Here is a 17,654-nt window from a genome sequence, read left to right on the forward strand (position 1 = left end):
AGAGAAGAAAGACATCAGTCAAGGTGCATTGTGTTCTGCAAATGTATCTCATCTTTATTTAACGTCCACCTCGGTTACATAGAAATCCTCCATCTTGTGTGGTCTTAGCGTGGTAGCTACAGTGCGCTATAAGGCTGCGGCGCCGTGCCCCCGTTCCGACAGCCAGTCGCACCATGACGAGAGAACCTCCGTGACCTCGGCGGGCCTGGACTCCTAACTGTGACTTCACCACCCGACTACGACACGCTGATATATTCACATTGAGGTGATAATTCAGTCTGCTTTTTTTGATAAAACGCACCGCTTAGTGTTGAACTTTTGGTACTCGAGGTTAGAGAACATAAAAACACACAAGTCACGTTTTAATACGCGCCAGAGGCTCCTCCCGCTTTTTGACAACCCAGGCTTCACTTTCGTCTTAAAACCAAACAACAGCAACAAAAGAAAATCAACAGTGATGTCACACTTCAGTTCTGTGTGTGTGTGTGTGTGCAGGTGAGTGTGTATGTGTGTACTGACACCCCCACAGGAGAGTGTTTCGGTCTGATCAGTGCTTCAGCAGACACTCGATAAATTGCGTGTTACTGGCTGCGCCGCAAGAGGTGGTGGGGTTGGGGGGTGAGGATCGCGGCGTCTCTTCGTTCTTCATTTGTAAGATTTCTTCACATGATGCGGAGACCCTGAATAGAAGCTTCTAGACTCTGGAGAGGAGAAAATGGAGAAGACAATGAAAGAGTGTGAGTGCACGTGTATTTGTGTTGACGTGTACCTTAAAGTCCCAAATAGTCATGGCTCCATCAATGCCTGTGGTGCAGAACTTGCGACAATCCCTTTTGTCTCCCTCGTATACAGACACTTGGCTGGGGAACACAATAACACAACAAGAAAAGCTTTAAAACATGACACACACACACACACCAGCTGGTGGTCGAGCGTGACCCACGTGATGCTGTTCTGGTGCAGCGTGTCCAGCGCGGTGTTGCGGTCCTCGGTGGTGGCCCTCTTGTCCATGTTCCGGAAGCGCTCCATGGCCGAGATGTTCCTCTGAATGCTCTGCTTGGGGAGGTCCAGCTTGGACATGAACGTCAGCGCCCCGCTCTCGTCGCAGCGGAACAGCATGGGGCAGCAGTCGTGGCCCTGCAGGTCGCACGGACACATTTCAAACACGGCCCTCGCGTGGACGAGCATGCGCGTGTGGACCTTACCGCTGCTACCAGACTGTTCTCAGACACAAACAGGACGCTGAGGAGAGGAAGGAACTCCGTCTTCAACTGCAAAGGACTACAAGACAAAAAGGGATAGCATTTTATTTCTATTACAACTTCTGTTTGCATTTTATTTGTACTGGGTTACACAAACATTGTGATTACCGTATTTTCCGCACTATAAGGCGCACCTAAAAACCTCCAATTTTCTCAAAAGCTGACAGTGCGCCTTATATATGGACCAATATTGAGCCACAACAGGTCTCGCAACTACTGTAAGCAGCCGCCGACTTCATTTTCCCCCGTAGAAGAAGCCACAGTGCATGCTGGGATATATGACTGCGCGAGGCGTGCCGTTTCATTTCCATTTGTGTGTTTATGTAAAGACCCCCAAAATGGCTCCTATTAAGAGACACGCTTACGACGCAGAGTTTAAACTCAAGGCGATCAGTGGATGACAGAAGGCGAACACACGTTCACCCAGACAGGGAGACAGCGCCGGACGACATACGCCACTATCTGCCAGTGGATCGTAAATGCCTGGGCTGATATATCAGTCTCAACTGTGGTCCGAGCTTTCAGGAAGGCAGGATTTGTCACTGAACTGCTAGACAACAGCAGCGACACTGACTCGATTAATGACGACTTCGACAATGTTGGATGCCGTATTCGCCCAACTGTTTAATTCGGACACTGAAGAAGAATTCGAGGGATTCGTGGATGAGGAATAATTTAATAAAGTGAGCTTTACATGTTTATTTTGTGTGTTGTGTTGTGTGACATTAACATTTGAGCAACGTTGAGTTATTGATATATTGTTATTGCTTCGCACTATTTCGAGTGTTACTATATTGTGATTAGGGCTTCAACAACTAATCGATTAAAATCGATTATTAATATAGTTGCAGATTAATTTAGTCATCGATTCGTTGGATCTATGCTATGCGCAGAGGTTTTGTTGTTGTTTTTTTTTAATTAAATTTTTTTAAATTTTTTAAATAAACCTTTATTTATAAACTGCAACATTTACAAACAGCTGAGAAACAATAATCAAAATAAGTATGGTGCCAGTATGCTGTTTTTTTTCAATAAAATACTGGATAGGATAGAAATATAGTTTGTCTCTTTTATCCGATTATTAATCGATTAATCCAAGTAATAATCGACAGATTAATCGTTTATCAAATTAATCGTTAGTTGCAGCCCTAATTGTGATTGCACGAACGTTTGATTTACCGTAACAGTATCAGACTGTTTTTTACGTGTTTATTGAATCGAGGAAAAGTTCCCCTCCACTATGTGATATAAATGTTGCACTACACGTTATACCTTGCTGTTAAAAGATAAACGAAATACCACGTCACCGACTTTAACTCGGGGAAAATAATAAAACAGCTGTTTATTCATTTTGGGAGTGAACTGAGTTGTCAGAACGCTGGTGTGTAATCTATTAATAAAGTTTGACTGACCTATCTGACTGTTTTGTTGACATTCCCTTTAGCGCAGCTCCATCTAATGGATGCATAACGTAACCCCAGCCTCTACTGTAGCGTCTATTCTATGCGCCTTATAATGCACGGTGCGCCTTATATATGAACAAAGTTTTCAAATAGGCCATTCATTGAAGGTGCGCCTTATAATCCGGTGCGCCTTATAGTGCGGAAAATACGATATATCCTTTTTTAATCCTGTGCGGGAAATGAACATGTCAAAAACAATGCAGGTCGTCATTCACTTACATTTTTAAATAAATGTATTATTACGTCTAGTTGAGCACCGATCTACCTCGAAACTGCAAAAACTAGCTCTCTGCTTGCCGATGGAGTTGGTTGTGTAGATCTGCAGTAACATGGAGGCTTGACTGTATCAGTGGAGACAAGAGGTGGGAATATTTGTGCACCTCACGATTTGATTAGACTGAACATTGGCGGACTATCATTTATAAGGCTCTTTTAGGTTTAATGCCTCCATACTTGTGTACATTGTTACAAATAAAAAAACAGCCCTTATGCATTACGCTCTAACAATTTGTATGTTTTAACTGTTCCTCATGTACGGACTGAATTTGGCAAAAGAGCTTTTGGCATTGCTGCCCCTCTGGCATGGAATGCATTGCAGATGAAACTGAAACTCACTGAACTACCTCCATTTGGAGCCTTCTGTTCTGTCCTGAGGGACAGACAGCGAGAGACATTTGCACAGTGCCCGTGTTTTTAAAAGGTGTAAATCTTTATTGTTTTACAGTTCTCTTTTATGTATTTTAAAATGTATGTCTTAACGTATTACTTTTTTGAAACTGCTCTGTGACATGTGCTGTTGACCTCTTGGCCAGGTCACCCTTCTGAAAGAGATCTTGATCTCAATGGGTTTCTTATCTGGTTAAATAAAGGTTCTATAACACGATTCGCCATTAAAACTGATTTTTTTTTAAAATAATGAAAGCTTTTCAAAACAGGTCGCAGTTTGCAAAAGCTCTTCTTGGCTGCTGACATACGACTTTTATGCGGAGAGTTGCCTTGAAAAACGTATTTTTAAAAACGTATTTTTAAAATGTTATTTACAAAAGTCACAATTAAGGTTAATCTTATAAAAGAAAATAGAGCAAACTCAACTTGAACCCAATTCCAGCTTTACAATACTTAAAATAGAAATTTACAAAGCAATTGAGAAGACATTCAAATACAATATTAAAAAATAAAAAGCAGAACCAAGAATAGTAATAAGAACATTTTCGTGGACATTTTGATGGGCCTACTATCTGTGCCGTGAACCTCTGGCCAAATGCCAAATTTAATGCAAAAAATAAAAATAATCAGTAAGCGTAATAACATGCTAACGTAGGAAAAGTTAACATACTTTAAGATGGCGGCAAGTATCAGAAGCCATGATATTTAGGTTTAAATGAATAAAATTAGCAAAAAAGCAGGTATAAAACGTTAGCATGCTAATACAGGACAAGTTGTTGTGAATGAATGCTTGCTTTGCAGCAGGCCCACAATAGTAGTATGTGTTGTATGGATTTGAAACCTGAACAATAACTAACTCAACTGAAAAAAGATTGGAATGATTTGAGATGTGGCGTATACGTAAGATAATAAAAGTCTCCTGGAAACAATTAAAAAACCAATAAAGAACTACTAACAATGGCAAACCAACAGAAAACGCTTAATCAACATTAAGGAAAGGAAAGACATGTTCTTTGGGCGCACAATCAGACAATCTGTTTCAAACTCAACTTCTAGAGGGGAAAATAGAAGGGAAAAGGAAAATAGGAAGACCAAGATGCAGATGGATTAATAACATAATAAATGCTATCAGGACTGTAAAACAACAGCTCAAAACCGGTGCTACTGGCAAACCATGACATCCCAACCTTAAGTGAGAAATGGAACTAAATGATGATGAATAGTACTTAACTATTTTCAATTAAAAAATGTATTCTTTAAAAAAAAAGAAGCTTTTTTAAATGTATTTTTTTGTTTAGCTGTGCTGTTGTGTTTTTGTGTACATGCAGGCTATGTGAGCAAAAACAAAGGCAACTGTAATATTGGAAATAGCCCAATAAGCAGAAAAAGCGTTTTCTTCCAATAAAGGAATGTGAAAACAAGTTGAATACAAATAATTATATTATATTACTAAGGGCTAAATGACAAATTATTGTTGCCAATCCATAATGACGTGTTGATTCATCGTTTCAATTTGAGTTTTCAAAAGCATAGAGGCTAAAACATTGTATCCGGATACAATACTCATTTATCGCATCGATACTACACAACAACCCTGGCCCCGCTCTCTCTCCCACAGCAGCAGCAGTGAGGTACCATTAGCATATCCCTCTCACCGCTATGTTATGTAAGTAGTGCAAAAATAATAACAGAGCTGCATGGCCAGAGCGACCACTTTAAGTTAAAAAAAGACTAGACACAAAATCAGTTTGGGAGTACTTTGCCTTGCAGGCAAACGGACACGGAAGTTCAAAGGGTGTCCTTTAGGGGGAGTGCAAATGAAGACATTTGGCAAAGCATCATAAAGATCGACATCATGGCCTTTACGATGAATTTCTACTGCCGAGTAAATCTTCTGTTTCTCACAACTGATGTGCTTGTCTTATTATTATCAGTTAGCTGTAGCTAGCAGTTAAAAGCTGCCGTCGGGCTAAAGTGAAAACTGACATGTGCATCTATTATGTTAATAGACAATGAGAGTATAATATGTTTACATAAGTGTACATGTTGATGACTGAAGTGTTAGTCTGATGCACGTGGTTCTGGATCTCGAGTGCAAAGTGCGTGGGGATCATTTCTGTTTTGACTTGGTTCTATATATGATAAAATGACCTTTCCAAAGCAGAAAAAAGTCAACCGGCAACACAGCACTACAACCTCAAAATATAGTTTTCATTTTTGTTGTTTATTTTGTATGTGTGTTTATTTTTGCACTTTAAGATAACCTGAAATGTGTCATCTTAGTTGCTTTTTATTTTGTTTGTTTTGAACTGGTTATTTAACCCGTGGTTCTGGTAATTGCTACATGTTGCAATTGAAGTTGTTTTGAAGTTTGTCCATAAAATATTCATGGGTCTTTTTTAATCCCTGTGGTAACAAAAATGGTGTACATTATTGAATATTTTGCTGAGTATCGGTATCAAGTTTAAAGTCTACTGTATGGGCAAACATATTTTATCATCATGAAGTAAAACCTACGCAGACAGCAAAATATCAAAATGTGGTTAATTCTTGTTTTGGAAAAACAAAACATTACCTTTTTAGGTTATCTTTTTTTTATGTTGATTATAATAAAATAGGTGAGCTATTTTTGATAACCAGATTCACCTCGCATAAACTCCTCCGCTGCTTGCAAACACAAGTCATCCCTCACAGCAGATCAGTTAGTAGTAAGAACATAATAATATTGTACAAATTACAAACAGGATTGAGAGATGGAAACATACGTGGAAGTCTTGGAGCTGTCCACCACAGTGACTGTGCTGTCATGGCTGACCCACGCCAGGCGATTGCCAGATGCCGAGAAGGAGACTGAGTGGACCCAACCCCCTCCTCCTAAGTGGACAGACAAGCAGAGCGGGTTTAGTGGCCTGTTTAAGCCACACGAAAAAACAACATTCAGATGCAGACCTGCTCCTCCAAACTCAGCTAGCACGGCTCCAAAGGGCATCTTGTTGCCCCAGGGCGTGGGGCCTGGCTTCTCCTCCACCTCCTTAATGTAGGCTGAGAACACCCTGGAGAACCAAAAGACAAGGGGGGATGGGAGCGCGGAAACCAGAAATATTTCCATTACTAATCTAACATTTAGAGACATTACAGATTTCACAGTAAGCAGCAAAGTGATGTTATTTCAGGCCTAACTAGTTTTCCACCTCAAAGGGTTTTCCACAGAAATCTTAAAGACTACTAGCCGAGAGAAAAAACATAACAGTTTATGCACTTTTTTAAGCGGGAACAGTAGCGGTAAAACACTCAAAAATATGGCTTGTTACTGGGGTTACAAAATTCCGGGAATATTCAAAGTTTGAAACTTAAAATGGGAATTAACAAGAATATATGGGAATTAATGGGAATAAACATTGAATGCAACATGCTAGATCTTGCAGCATGATTATTAGCTAAAACAACCTGATTTAATGCAAATTCAGTAGAATTTCAACCCTGCACTGTGCATTCCTCCATCACATGTGCAGTGCATTTATCCATCACATGCACAGATAATTCCCAGCATGCTACACACTACAGCAGGGCTATTGAGGCCACACTAGTATTAGAGCCCAAGGACTTCATCCAGTCAGGTAAGTTTTGATGATATTACTGGGGTAAATAAATTTGATCTATGTTATTTAAGTTTAATTGAGGTGTAATTGCTTGTTACTGTATGACTGTAGACTACTCCAGCAGACTTCCACTCAAGCTAGCTAGCTACCTAGCTGTTCCTGTACTTGTTAAATGATTTTGAGGCCAATATCTCTAGCTAGCTAGGTTTATGTACCACCACAGTCTCATAATGAACCGAAAATATTTCTCCGTTAGCCGTGATGCACATTTTCTCTATGTTAAATCCCATCAATTTATGCTAACAACGTTAGCGATCCGAATTTACCTTTTTTGTGATCTGTAAAGTTCAACTAGCAAATACTAAACCAAAACATGTAGTTTCCTCTGCCTTCTGTTCTGCTAGCCATTCTGTTGGCATACAAGAATGTAGGTCATAGTGTGATTTAGCATGCTAATTGAGTGATCATTTACTCATCTAGCCTATTTGTATTAATTTGTCCATCAGTAAAATATTTTTAAAGACTACTCCAATTGTTCCGCTGACTATTTATGTCTGTGTGTGGCATTGCATTAGTGTTTTACAAGAATAAATAAATACAAACAGACTAATGCCACATACGCCATCTGATGTGAGAAGACATTTCAACCCAACCAATGTAGGCGGAAAGGCTGTGTACATTTGCAAATACTGTGCAAAGAGCTACGTCAAAAATGCCCCAAAGATGCAGCAGCATATAGACAAGTGCCCAATAATATATCATTATTGTAATTCCCCATTAATTCCCATATCCATCCATCCATTTTCTACCAATTCCCATATATTCCAATTAATTCCCATGGACGGTGTCCAACTTTGAATAATTAAAAAATTGTCAATATTTCCAAACTTCCCGAGCTTAACTTCCCGTGGTAAACTTCCGGAAATTTACCGGAAACTTTCCACCCCTTTGTAACCCTACCTGTTACCATGGCCAAAGTATCTTATTTCATATAATTATTTGATTAATGGCACTTAAATGAGACTTATTGTGCAAAACCAACTTTCTTACCTATTGCTACCTACTGTTATGGATCTGCATAAATCCCAAAAATCTGAACTCAAACCATGTAGGAGATATTTATGAAATAATCTTGCCTTCCTTCAAACGAGCAGTTTGGATTTTGTCCAAATTGTACATTTTTTTCAAAGTGTGACGTTAGTGGATATATACATATATGGTAGAAATGCACTCGATGATCTTTGCGCGAGGCAGCCATTGTAGTTCAACGCTGTAGTAATTAAGCGCCTACTTTTTCGCTATCCCCTTATTGATAACTAATAACACATTTGTTTTTAAATATACATAAAATATTTGTTTCATCATCATCATCATCATCATCAGCCGTTGTCAGTCCACTGCTGGACGAAAGCCTCAGCATGTTTCTGCCATAGTGAACAATCTCTCTTGGCGTACTCTTCATGCTGGTTATTAGCCTACACCTTCCACGCTGGCTTGGTGCGGGTTGGAAGGGGTATTTTATATCAGAGATCCTTCTCCTAGACTAATTGCCTTACTGGGCTGTTGAACTTAGTCTGTCCTGTTGGTTGTCCGCACCCCAATTACCCAGGGACCCGCTCAGCTTTATGGCGCTGACCGCCCGCCAGTCACAAGAGAAGGTGCAAACGGTTCTTTGTGTGCATTTTATAGACGTTAGTTGGGACTCACTAACCCCACACACAACCTCCCATCTCATGCTTGGATGTAGTTTAACGTCATACCCAGGACGATATTTGTTTAGCCTTTTTAAAGAAAATAGATGCAAATCAAAATGATCATGACATCATATATGATGATGTCCTATTGACCACGCCCTTAGCGCCACATGTATAGTGGCAACCTAGGGGAAACCCTGATCTCTGCCTCAAATAATTTGTATGAAAACAAACTATTCATCATGGATCTCCGAATAAAAAGAGGATGTTTATTTAAATGCCAGTACCAAGTCTCCATCATTGTAGACTAAGACAGTCACCTGCATTTGAAGTCACACGATCCAGCGGCCAGCAGCACGTTGTTGGGATGCCAGTCCAGACTAAGGATGGTGGAGCGGACAGGCTTCTTGATGTGCTTGCTAACCCACCTGACGCATAGAATAAAACAAACATTTTGTTTTATAATTGTAAAAAGTTCATAGAGTCAAATCAACTGCAGTCCTCGTTTAAACGCACCGTTTAAAAAAAATACATCTCAATAATCTTACCAGTCATTCTCCGACTCAAAGTAGCAAACGGAGATGAGCCGGGCGCCGCTGCCGACCGCAAACTTGTTCTCCAGTGGGGACCACTTGACGAAGGTGGCAGCTCTGTTGATCCTGAGAATGACCAGCGTGGGCTTCCACACGCCTTCCTTCTGAGACCACACATAGGCGTTGCGGTCCGCTCCACACGTCACTATGCGGTCACTCTTGGGGGCCCAATCAATGCCTGGGACGAGAACCACAGGATCAGGTTTTCCGTCATTATTATTATTTTTTGCTATGTTTTAAACATGCCACATTAGTAGCCTTAAAGGGGAAATGCACTTTATTTTATTTTGCCTACTTTTCACAATCCTTATGTAAGACAAAAGCACATGTTTTTATATATATATTTTTTGCATTCTAAGTGATGAAATACAATAAGTACCAGAAGGCTAATTATGCAGATAGTTGGAATGCATTATTCAGCTAATAAAGCTTGGAAAAAAAACATCTAAAAAATGCCAACAATACTCCATTTACATTTCGAAACTTGAATATTTCAAATATTACAAATCCTTTTCAACGTATATTACCGTAAATGGAATAGACTGCAAAGACAATATATTTAATGTTCGAACTGAGAAACTAATTTTTTTTTTGCAAATAATCATTAACTTAGAATTTAGAGGCAGCAACACATTGCAAAAACTGAGGAGACCAATTTTTGAAGCTTTTCAGGTGGAATTATTTCCCATTCTTGCTTGATGCACAGCTTAAGTTGTTCAACAGTCTGTGGTCACAATTTCAATGGGAGACAGGTCTAGACTATTGACAGGCCAGTCTAGTACCCACACTCTTTTACTACAAAGCCACGCTGTTGTAACACGTCCAGAATGTGGCTTGGCTTTGTCTTGCTGAAATAAGCAGGGGCGTACATGAAAAAGATGTTGCACACAGAACACTTTTCCACTTTGCATCAGTCCATCTTAGATGAGCTCGGGCCCAGCAAAGCCGGCGGCGTTTTTAGGTGTTGATAAATGGCTTTCGCTTTGCATAGTAGAGTTTTAACTTGCACTTATAGATGTAGCGACGAACTGTAGTTACTGACAGTGGATTTCTGAAGTGTTCCTGAGCCCATGTGGTGATATCCTTTACACACTGATGTCGCTTTTTGATGCAGTACCGCCAGCTTTGGTAGCTCACTTCTACTGTGCAGTAACAGTGAAATATAAACATAAAACACAGAAAAGCATTCAAAATTACAGCGTAATTACTCCGAAGTTCTATTTAGTGTCCTTATGGCAGAGAGGATAAAAGCGTTTGTGAATCTTGTAGACTTGGCTGGCAGTGATCTGTAGCGCCTCCCTGAGGGCATACGCATGGACAGCAGGTGTAGTGGATGTGTGGGATCGGAGAGTGACGTGAAAGTGACATGAAGTTGTAAATTTGTAACTTGGAGCCAAGCTATTTCGACATAAATGGAGTGCTTAGCCAAATCAACTTGAAAAAATGTTTGCGGCAGCTGGACCAAACACACAACTGTCCATCAAGTGAGTCACACTTTATATTGATCATGACAAGCACAGCTGTGTACAAACAAAACATGAAATGTGGGCTAATACTTTACAGATACTGCAATATGATTGTTCATGTTTTTCACTCAGCACAGATTGGTGTCTTATCGCAGTTTTGTGCATTACAAACTCCAATGCGTTTCATGTTGTCGTAGAAGCTAGCATATCTAATTTCGTAGTTAGCTTATACGGCTAATACCGAAGCATGCGGATGTGTTAGTACGGTAGAAAAATAGTTCCTGAGTGTTCGCTCTTACAATAACAATGTTGCTACATCTTGGTTATTATACAGGTTGCGGAACGCAAATGAAGTATTAGTGACGGTTTTTGAATTATTTTTTTAAAGTGATTTAGAGGTAGAAATGATTGCTGCATTGCTAGCCACCATGAACGAGCAAATCTTTACATGTTGGAAAAAAAAAATCAAACCCTTTGTCTTCTTGTCTCTCAAAAGGATTGTGAAAAGGCAAAATTCCCCAAAAAAGTCAATTTCCCCTTCGAATCTAGATTATAAATCATTCCTCTCACCTGAATATTAGAAGGTTGTGGCCATAAACCGAGAAGTTGGTCAACTTTGACATTCAACTTAGACCCGTGGATGGGTCTAACGCTAGTTTGCGGCCACTTTTTTTTTTTAAACCTCTGATTGGGTTATGATTAAACATTCATCTAAACGGGAAAATATAAACACCCCATCAGTCGGCATCCCAGTGAGAGCAGACATTGTACAGTAGGTGATTGTTTTATTATGTTCATTGTTTCTATTTCTTGTTCAGCACTTAGCAAAACTGCTTAGAGTTTCGCAAGAGCTGAATCTGTTTAGCACACAGCTTCTAAAACTCGTAGTTCATCCTCCTTATATTTGGGCTCAAAAATATAAGGTTCTGATTATCAATTGTCTCAAAAGTAATCGTTAGCTCTCAGCAAGTCTGCATGATTACTTTTGGCTGTTGTTGAAGGGATAATCGAGCGTTGTGATGCGTCTGTGAAATTGATACGCCGCTGTATGATTAAAATAAGCAAAATATGTAAATATTTTATGCTATTGTGAATGTGCCGGTTACATTACTTATATATTTACAGAATGTATATACACAACGTTAATGGAGGTGTTTCAATGTTTATGAGAGCGCTTTATAAGCAGAATTTTTATTTTTTCTGTCTTGCCTCTGGTGAGGGCGGTCACATTTTTTCCCGCTCTCTCTTCTCCCAGCTTGCTCTCTTTGTTTTTGTCTTGTCTGAACTTTTTTGAAGCCTCTTTCTTAGCGCTGTCCTCAAATCTAAACATCAGACTGAACTGAATTGCAAGATGGATCACATCATGGAGAAGCTTGCTGAAAAGGAAAATTGATTTGAATTTGAGAGCACCCAGCATGGACGAATAGAACAGACAAGTCATTGTTTTGTCTGCTCGCGGAAAAAAAACATCCTAATCTACGATTTGACTCCCTCGAATGGCCTTGACGCTGTGGAAACAGGACCAGGCTGTTCCGAAAAACACCCCCGAGGACACCTCAATGATGGGACGCTTTTGACCTCCCTCCCCGTCTCTCTGTTGCGAGTTTGTCGTGATTAAATGTAACATGTTTATGCGTGCATTGCATGGAGGTTTTTTCCCACTCCAGACTAGGCACCCTTAGGAGCCCAGTGTAGATTGTATTTTTTTACTCATCTTTTTCCCCAGCGTTTTACCTTTTTCCCATCTTTTACAGGGCGCCTTATGGCGACCCATCAGCGTTCCTGTTCTGTAACCCTGTACACCGTTTGTCTAATCTTGAACGGGTTTGTGCTGAAAACAAAGTTTCGTTGTACTTGTGCAATGACAATAAAGACCTATCAGATCTGATCTGATCTACCATTGGCTTCATTGTCAGTCGACTTTTGCTCACACTTATTTACGAGTTAGAATGCATAAGAAAAGAAAAACATGTGCCTGTCTCACATAAGGATTATGAATGATAGGCACAAGTCCAAAAAAGTGCAATTCCCCTCTAATTAAATAATAGAGTACCTGTAATGTGTCCGTTGTGTTCCTTCAGCTCGTGAGTCTTGACCCACTGGTTGGCGCTCTTCTTATAAATATGAACTTCGTGGTTGTTGGGACTGATGGCGATCTCTGCGTGAAAACACAGTGGGGGTTGGCTGAGAAGGTTAAGCGAGCTAAACCATTTCCCGTCTTTTTGGGAACGGTGACTTGGAATGACGTGATGTAGTTAAAAGACAAAAAACAAGGGGGTCTTACGTGTCCTGTCGCGGTTCCACGCATGGCAGGTGATGGGCTCCAACAGAAACTGATGAAGGGACATCTTGGGTGTGGTCCTTCAGTGGAGCTCTGTACAGTCAGTCAAAACTTTATTACAGCTGGCATCTTTTAATTAGGCTTTCAGTTCAAGGCGGCTCTTAACATTGCCCGCAAGTGGGATTTACAAACATTTTTCATAAAACATTTGGAAAAACGCACTTGTTTTATTTAGTACAAAATGGGACCAGTAAGCTTTTTAACGTTATTGCAACGTTAACAGGTCAGTTAGCATAGTTACAACAACCAAGCACCTCCAATCCCAGCATGAAACACGTATTTAAATTAATTTAGCAAGTATTCTACTTTTCTACAAAATGTATGTCCTATTTGTGTAGTTACCGTTTCGGCCTGTTATTGTCATGGTTTAGCCCAATACATTAGTAGTCTGCCGAGCTAACCCTCAAATTAGCTAACATATGATTAAATATTGTAGCTATCTAGCTCATTTTCATGATGTTAGTACGTCTCCGTCTTGACAAAAGGTCAAACACCATTGAAGTTATCTTAATAAATCACACTCGTTAGTTAAAAAAAACTATTTCATAAGTAGGCCTCCCTTCACCGTAGGGACCCCGGTGTTTCCTGACAGGGCAGCCGCTCATGAGGCCTCGCTCGTGGGCTCGCTCACCTCCTGGTTCCTCGGTGCGCTCAGGTTTGGCCGGCAAAGCTAAGCAGCTCGAAACGGGAACGGTTCGACGAGGAGGTGGAGGCGAATTCGCGGACTCTGGTCAGTCGACACGAATTCGTCCGGGGAATGTTGAGGGGAATGTCAAGACGGCCGGCGACGAGGTGCGTCCGGGAACATCCGGTGGGTGAAACCGTCTGCGAAAGCCGCTGGTGCCTGACTGACTGACAGCTAGCTTAGCCGCATCACGCTCGCCAGCCGCTACAATCAAGCCGACGAACGCGTGAGCAGATAGAAAACAGCGCCTCTGGTGGACAATATGTGAAATGCATCAGCTTGCCACACAGCGCTTTTGCTTCATTAGTTATTCAAAAAAAGAGAAGAAAATGTTTCAATAAATTTCAGAATCGTTAAATGTATTAATCCATTGGAGTGTGCCTTTACAAGAAAATCGTCTTTGAACAGTTGTGCATTTTGTGACGTCATCACCATAAATACATAGAATAGAATAGAACAGAGTTTTATTTGTCATTATTACAGTGAACAGGTTCAAAGAACAACGAAATTGGAGCAGATCTTCTAAGGTGCATACACAATAATTTAGTTATATAAATAGTAAAAAAAAAAGAGATAAAAAAAGAAGATATGTATCTATATATATGTATATATCCACACACATGCATATGTCTATACATATACACATATAACATATAACATTTTTGCACAATATAACATTATTGCACAATATAACATTATTGCAAATGTTCTCGATTCAAGGTTCAATCACTTATTGTCATCATCATAAATAATAACAAGATTATTTTTTATATATATCTATATAGATTATAGTGGTTAGCATGTTCTCCCTATGCTTTTTACTCCAGTTTTGTTCCAAAAACATGTTTTATGTCACGCCCCCTGGAGGACAGAACACAGAACGCAGTAGAAAAATAGAAAAATGCCAATCTCATCACGTTACTATCGATTCGATATTGATACTACTGGTGGTATCAACGACGTTTGAGTCGACATGTCTACATTTTCCAACCTTTTTTTTCTCGTCCCTGTGTGCTTTAACTATTCTAAATATCTTTCCTATATTTTAAACAAAAAAACTAACTATAGTACAGAATATTCTCTGTATTATTGGCCTAAATTAGGCATTTTTGTCCTCATCATAAATATTAACGAGATTATTTATATATATATATATATATATATATATATATATATATATATATATATATATATATATATATATATATATATATATATATATATATATATATATATATATATAGAGAGAGAGAGAGAGAGAGAGAGAGAGAGAGAGAGAGAGAGGGATTATAGTGGTTAGCATGTTCTCCCTGTGCTTTTTACCCCAGTTTTGTTCCAAAAACATGTTTTCTGTCACGCCCCCTGGAGGACAGAACACAGAACGCAGTAGAAAAATAGAAACATACCAATGTCATCACGTTAGTATCGATTCGATATTGATACTACCGGTGGTATCAATATAATCGACGTTTGAATAGACATGTCTACATTTTCCAACCTTTTTTTTCTCTCGTCCCTATGTGTGCATTAACTATTCTAAATATATTTCCTATATTTTAAACAAAAAAACTAAATACAGTACAGAATATTCTCTGTATTATTGGTCTAAATAAGGAATTTTTCAAGTTGGTGCGCACAAAAAAAAACGATTCACATCCGAATCGCGATTCTTATTCATTCCGATTCTAAATTGATTAATAATTTCCAATTTAAAAATAAAAAAATTACATTTTAAAAAGACGTGTTTTGAAAAAGTTTCATTATAATTATTACACCAAATAATACATTGCGAAAATCGGTTGGAATCAGGAATCATGTTGAATCCAGAATGGATTCTGAATCGAGTCGTCACCACAGGAATCGGAATCGGACCCGTGAGGTTCCCAAAGAGTCACGGCCCTATTTTCAAGCATTGAAATGGCATAATAACCTCAACATATCAATACTACGGGAGAACAAACCAATCAGAGCGCACTTCTCAGTATCGTGGCCACTGATTGGCTCAGCCTAAGGCAGGGGTGTCAAACGTACGGCCCTGAACAGCTGTTCTAAATGTGTCCACTAGATGTCGCAATAGCAATTCTTTGTATCTTTGTAGATGATGCTATATACATATACTTGCCAACCCTCCCGATTTTACCGGGAGACTCCCGAATTTCAGTGCCCCTCCCGAAAATCTCCCGGGGCAACCATTCTCCCGAATTTCTCCCGATTTCCAGCCGGACTTAAGGCACGCCCCCTCCAGGTCCGTGCGCACCTAAATGAGGACAGCCTGTCGTCACGTCCGCTTTTCCTTCATATAAACAGCGTGCCGGCCCAGTCACGTTATAACATCTACGGCTTTTGGCGAGTGCACAACTGCACACACAACAAGAAGGAGACGAATCATAAGAACAAAGAAGAGACAGTCATGGCGACGATGAGTAAGAAGAATAGAACAAGGATGGACAATTCAACCCTAAACTCACTCTTTTCCTGCAAATTAAATTTCACAGATGCTGCCCATACCTATGCTCCTTCAAAGGCTGTGCTACTGGCTGCAAAGCATTGCACTTTCAAATACAACAATGAGTAGAGGAGTGTTATGTGTGTGTAAATGTGTACATAAATGAACACTGAAATTCAAGTATTTATTTTATATATATATATATATATACACATATATATATATATATACATATATATATATATATATATATACATATATATATATATATATATATATATATATGTATATATATATATATATATATATATATACACATATATATATATATATATATATATATATATATATATATATATATATATATATATATATATATATATATATATATATATATATACATATATATATATATATATATATTTATATATATATATAAAAATAAAATACATATATATATATATATATATATATATATATATATATATATATATATATATATATATATATATATATATATATATATATATATATATATATATATATATAATTCACTGAAAGTCAAGTATTTATTTTATTTATATATATATATAAAAGAAATACTTGAATTTCAATGAATTCTAGCTATAAATATACTCCTCGCCCCTTAACCCCGTTCCCCTGGGCACCGCACACCCCCGACCCCGCCCACCTCAACCTCAAATCTCCCGAATTCGGAGGTCTCAAGGTTGGCAAGTATGTACATATGTACAAAATAAACCACATGATGTTAATACATCAGTCGAAGAAAATGATCAAACCTCATATAAATAACATACTGTAATTTGATTTTGATATCATTTTTTTTATCTTGATAGATTGAAAATGAACACCAATGAGTTGACTGATGAACATTATCACATAATTTATTCAGAAAATATAAATAACGACAAATAAAGTATGTATACTATTAACCGCAACAGGTAAGTGTAAAAAACAACTTAACAACATTATGCTTTGTACAATTACAGAATGTGCTTGCTCTATTTTTGAACAAAGAAAACCATCTGAAGTTGTCTTTATTTTTAACTTATCGTGCCGTGATTTTACCAGTCCGGCCCACTTAGGAGTAGATTTTTTCTCCATGTGGCCCCCGATCTAAAATGAGTTTGACACCCCTGGCCTAAGGCAATGTATAGTTGACTGTGTGAGCGTTTTTTTATGTGTAGAGTGCCAGATAATGTTAAAAAAAACGTATTTAGAGGAATGTCTAAACAGGTTTTTCCTGATAAAACTATGAAAATATTTCAACAAAATGATAACCAATGGATTATTGTCAAGTATTTCTTCCCTGCTGCCATTTTTCCTATTCTTTTCTTACACTTTTTATATTAAAGTTCACAGAAGTTTTTTTGTGTTGTCTTTGAATGGCTGTTGCATTATGGGTAGCAGATTCTCCC

At 38.7% G+C, this 17,654-nt stretch overlaps 1 protein-coding gene across 2 annotated transcripts; it reads right to left on the bottom strand.

The window, feature by feature from the left end:
* Positions 1 to 271: 271 nt before the first annotated feature.
* LOC133633806 (actin-related protein 2/3 complex subunit 1A) lies at positions 272 to 14,001 on the bottom strand. 2 transcript variants are annotated; one of them, XM_062026519.1, is made up of 11 exons: positions 13,716 to 13,998; positions 13,028 to 13,117; positions 12,797 to 12,901; positions 9,233 to 9,455; positions 9,005 to 9,112; positions 6,341 to 6,444; positions 6,157 to 6,265; positions 1,206 to 1,281; positions 944 to 1,137; positions 770 to 860; positions 272 to 701 (listed from the first exon to the last, which is right to left on the bottom strand). In XM_062026519.1, exons 2-11 carry the CDS (start codon positions 13,089 to 13,091, stop codon positions 663 to 665), a joined length of 1,113 nt encoding a protein of 370 aa, XP_061882503.1. In that variant the 5' UTR covers positions 13,092 to 13,117; positions 13,716 to 13,998; the 3' UTR covers positions 272 to 662. The 2 variants fall into 2 exon arrangements, with proteins under 2 accessions (XP_061882503.1, XP_061882502.1); XM_062026518.1 differs by having other exon boundaries at positions 6,157 to 6,444; positions 13,716 to 14,001.
* Positions 14,002 to 17,654: the final 3,653 nt, after the last annotated feature.

Source organism: Entelurus aequoreus, linkage group LG18 (genome assembly GCF_033978785.1).
Source record: "Entelurus aequoreus isolate RoL-2023_Sb linkage group LG18, RoL_Eaeq_v1.1, whole genome shotgun sequence".
NCBI classification, from domain to species: Eukaryota; Metazoa; Chordata; class Actinopteri; order Syngnathiformes; family Syngnathidae; genus Entelurus; species Entelurus aequoreus.

Excerpts from the sequence above, each read along its gene's own strand:
- LOC133633806 (XM_062026518.1), bottom strand. The coding sequence starts at position 13,091 with ATGTCCCTTCATCAGTTTCTGTTGGAGCCCATCACCTGCCATGCGTGG. Across the intron at positions 9,113-9,232 it reads TTTGAGTCGGAGAATGACTG|GTGGGTTAGCAAGCACATCA; the intron begins GTAAGATTATTG and ends TCTATGCGTCAG. Across the intron at positions 861-943 it reads CTGCACCAGAACAGCATCAC|CCAAGTGTCTGTATACGAGG; the intron begins GTGGGTCACGCT and ends TGTGTTCCCCAG.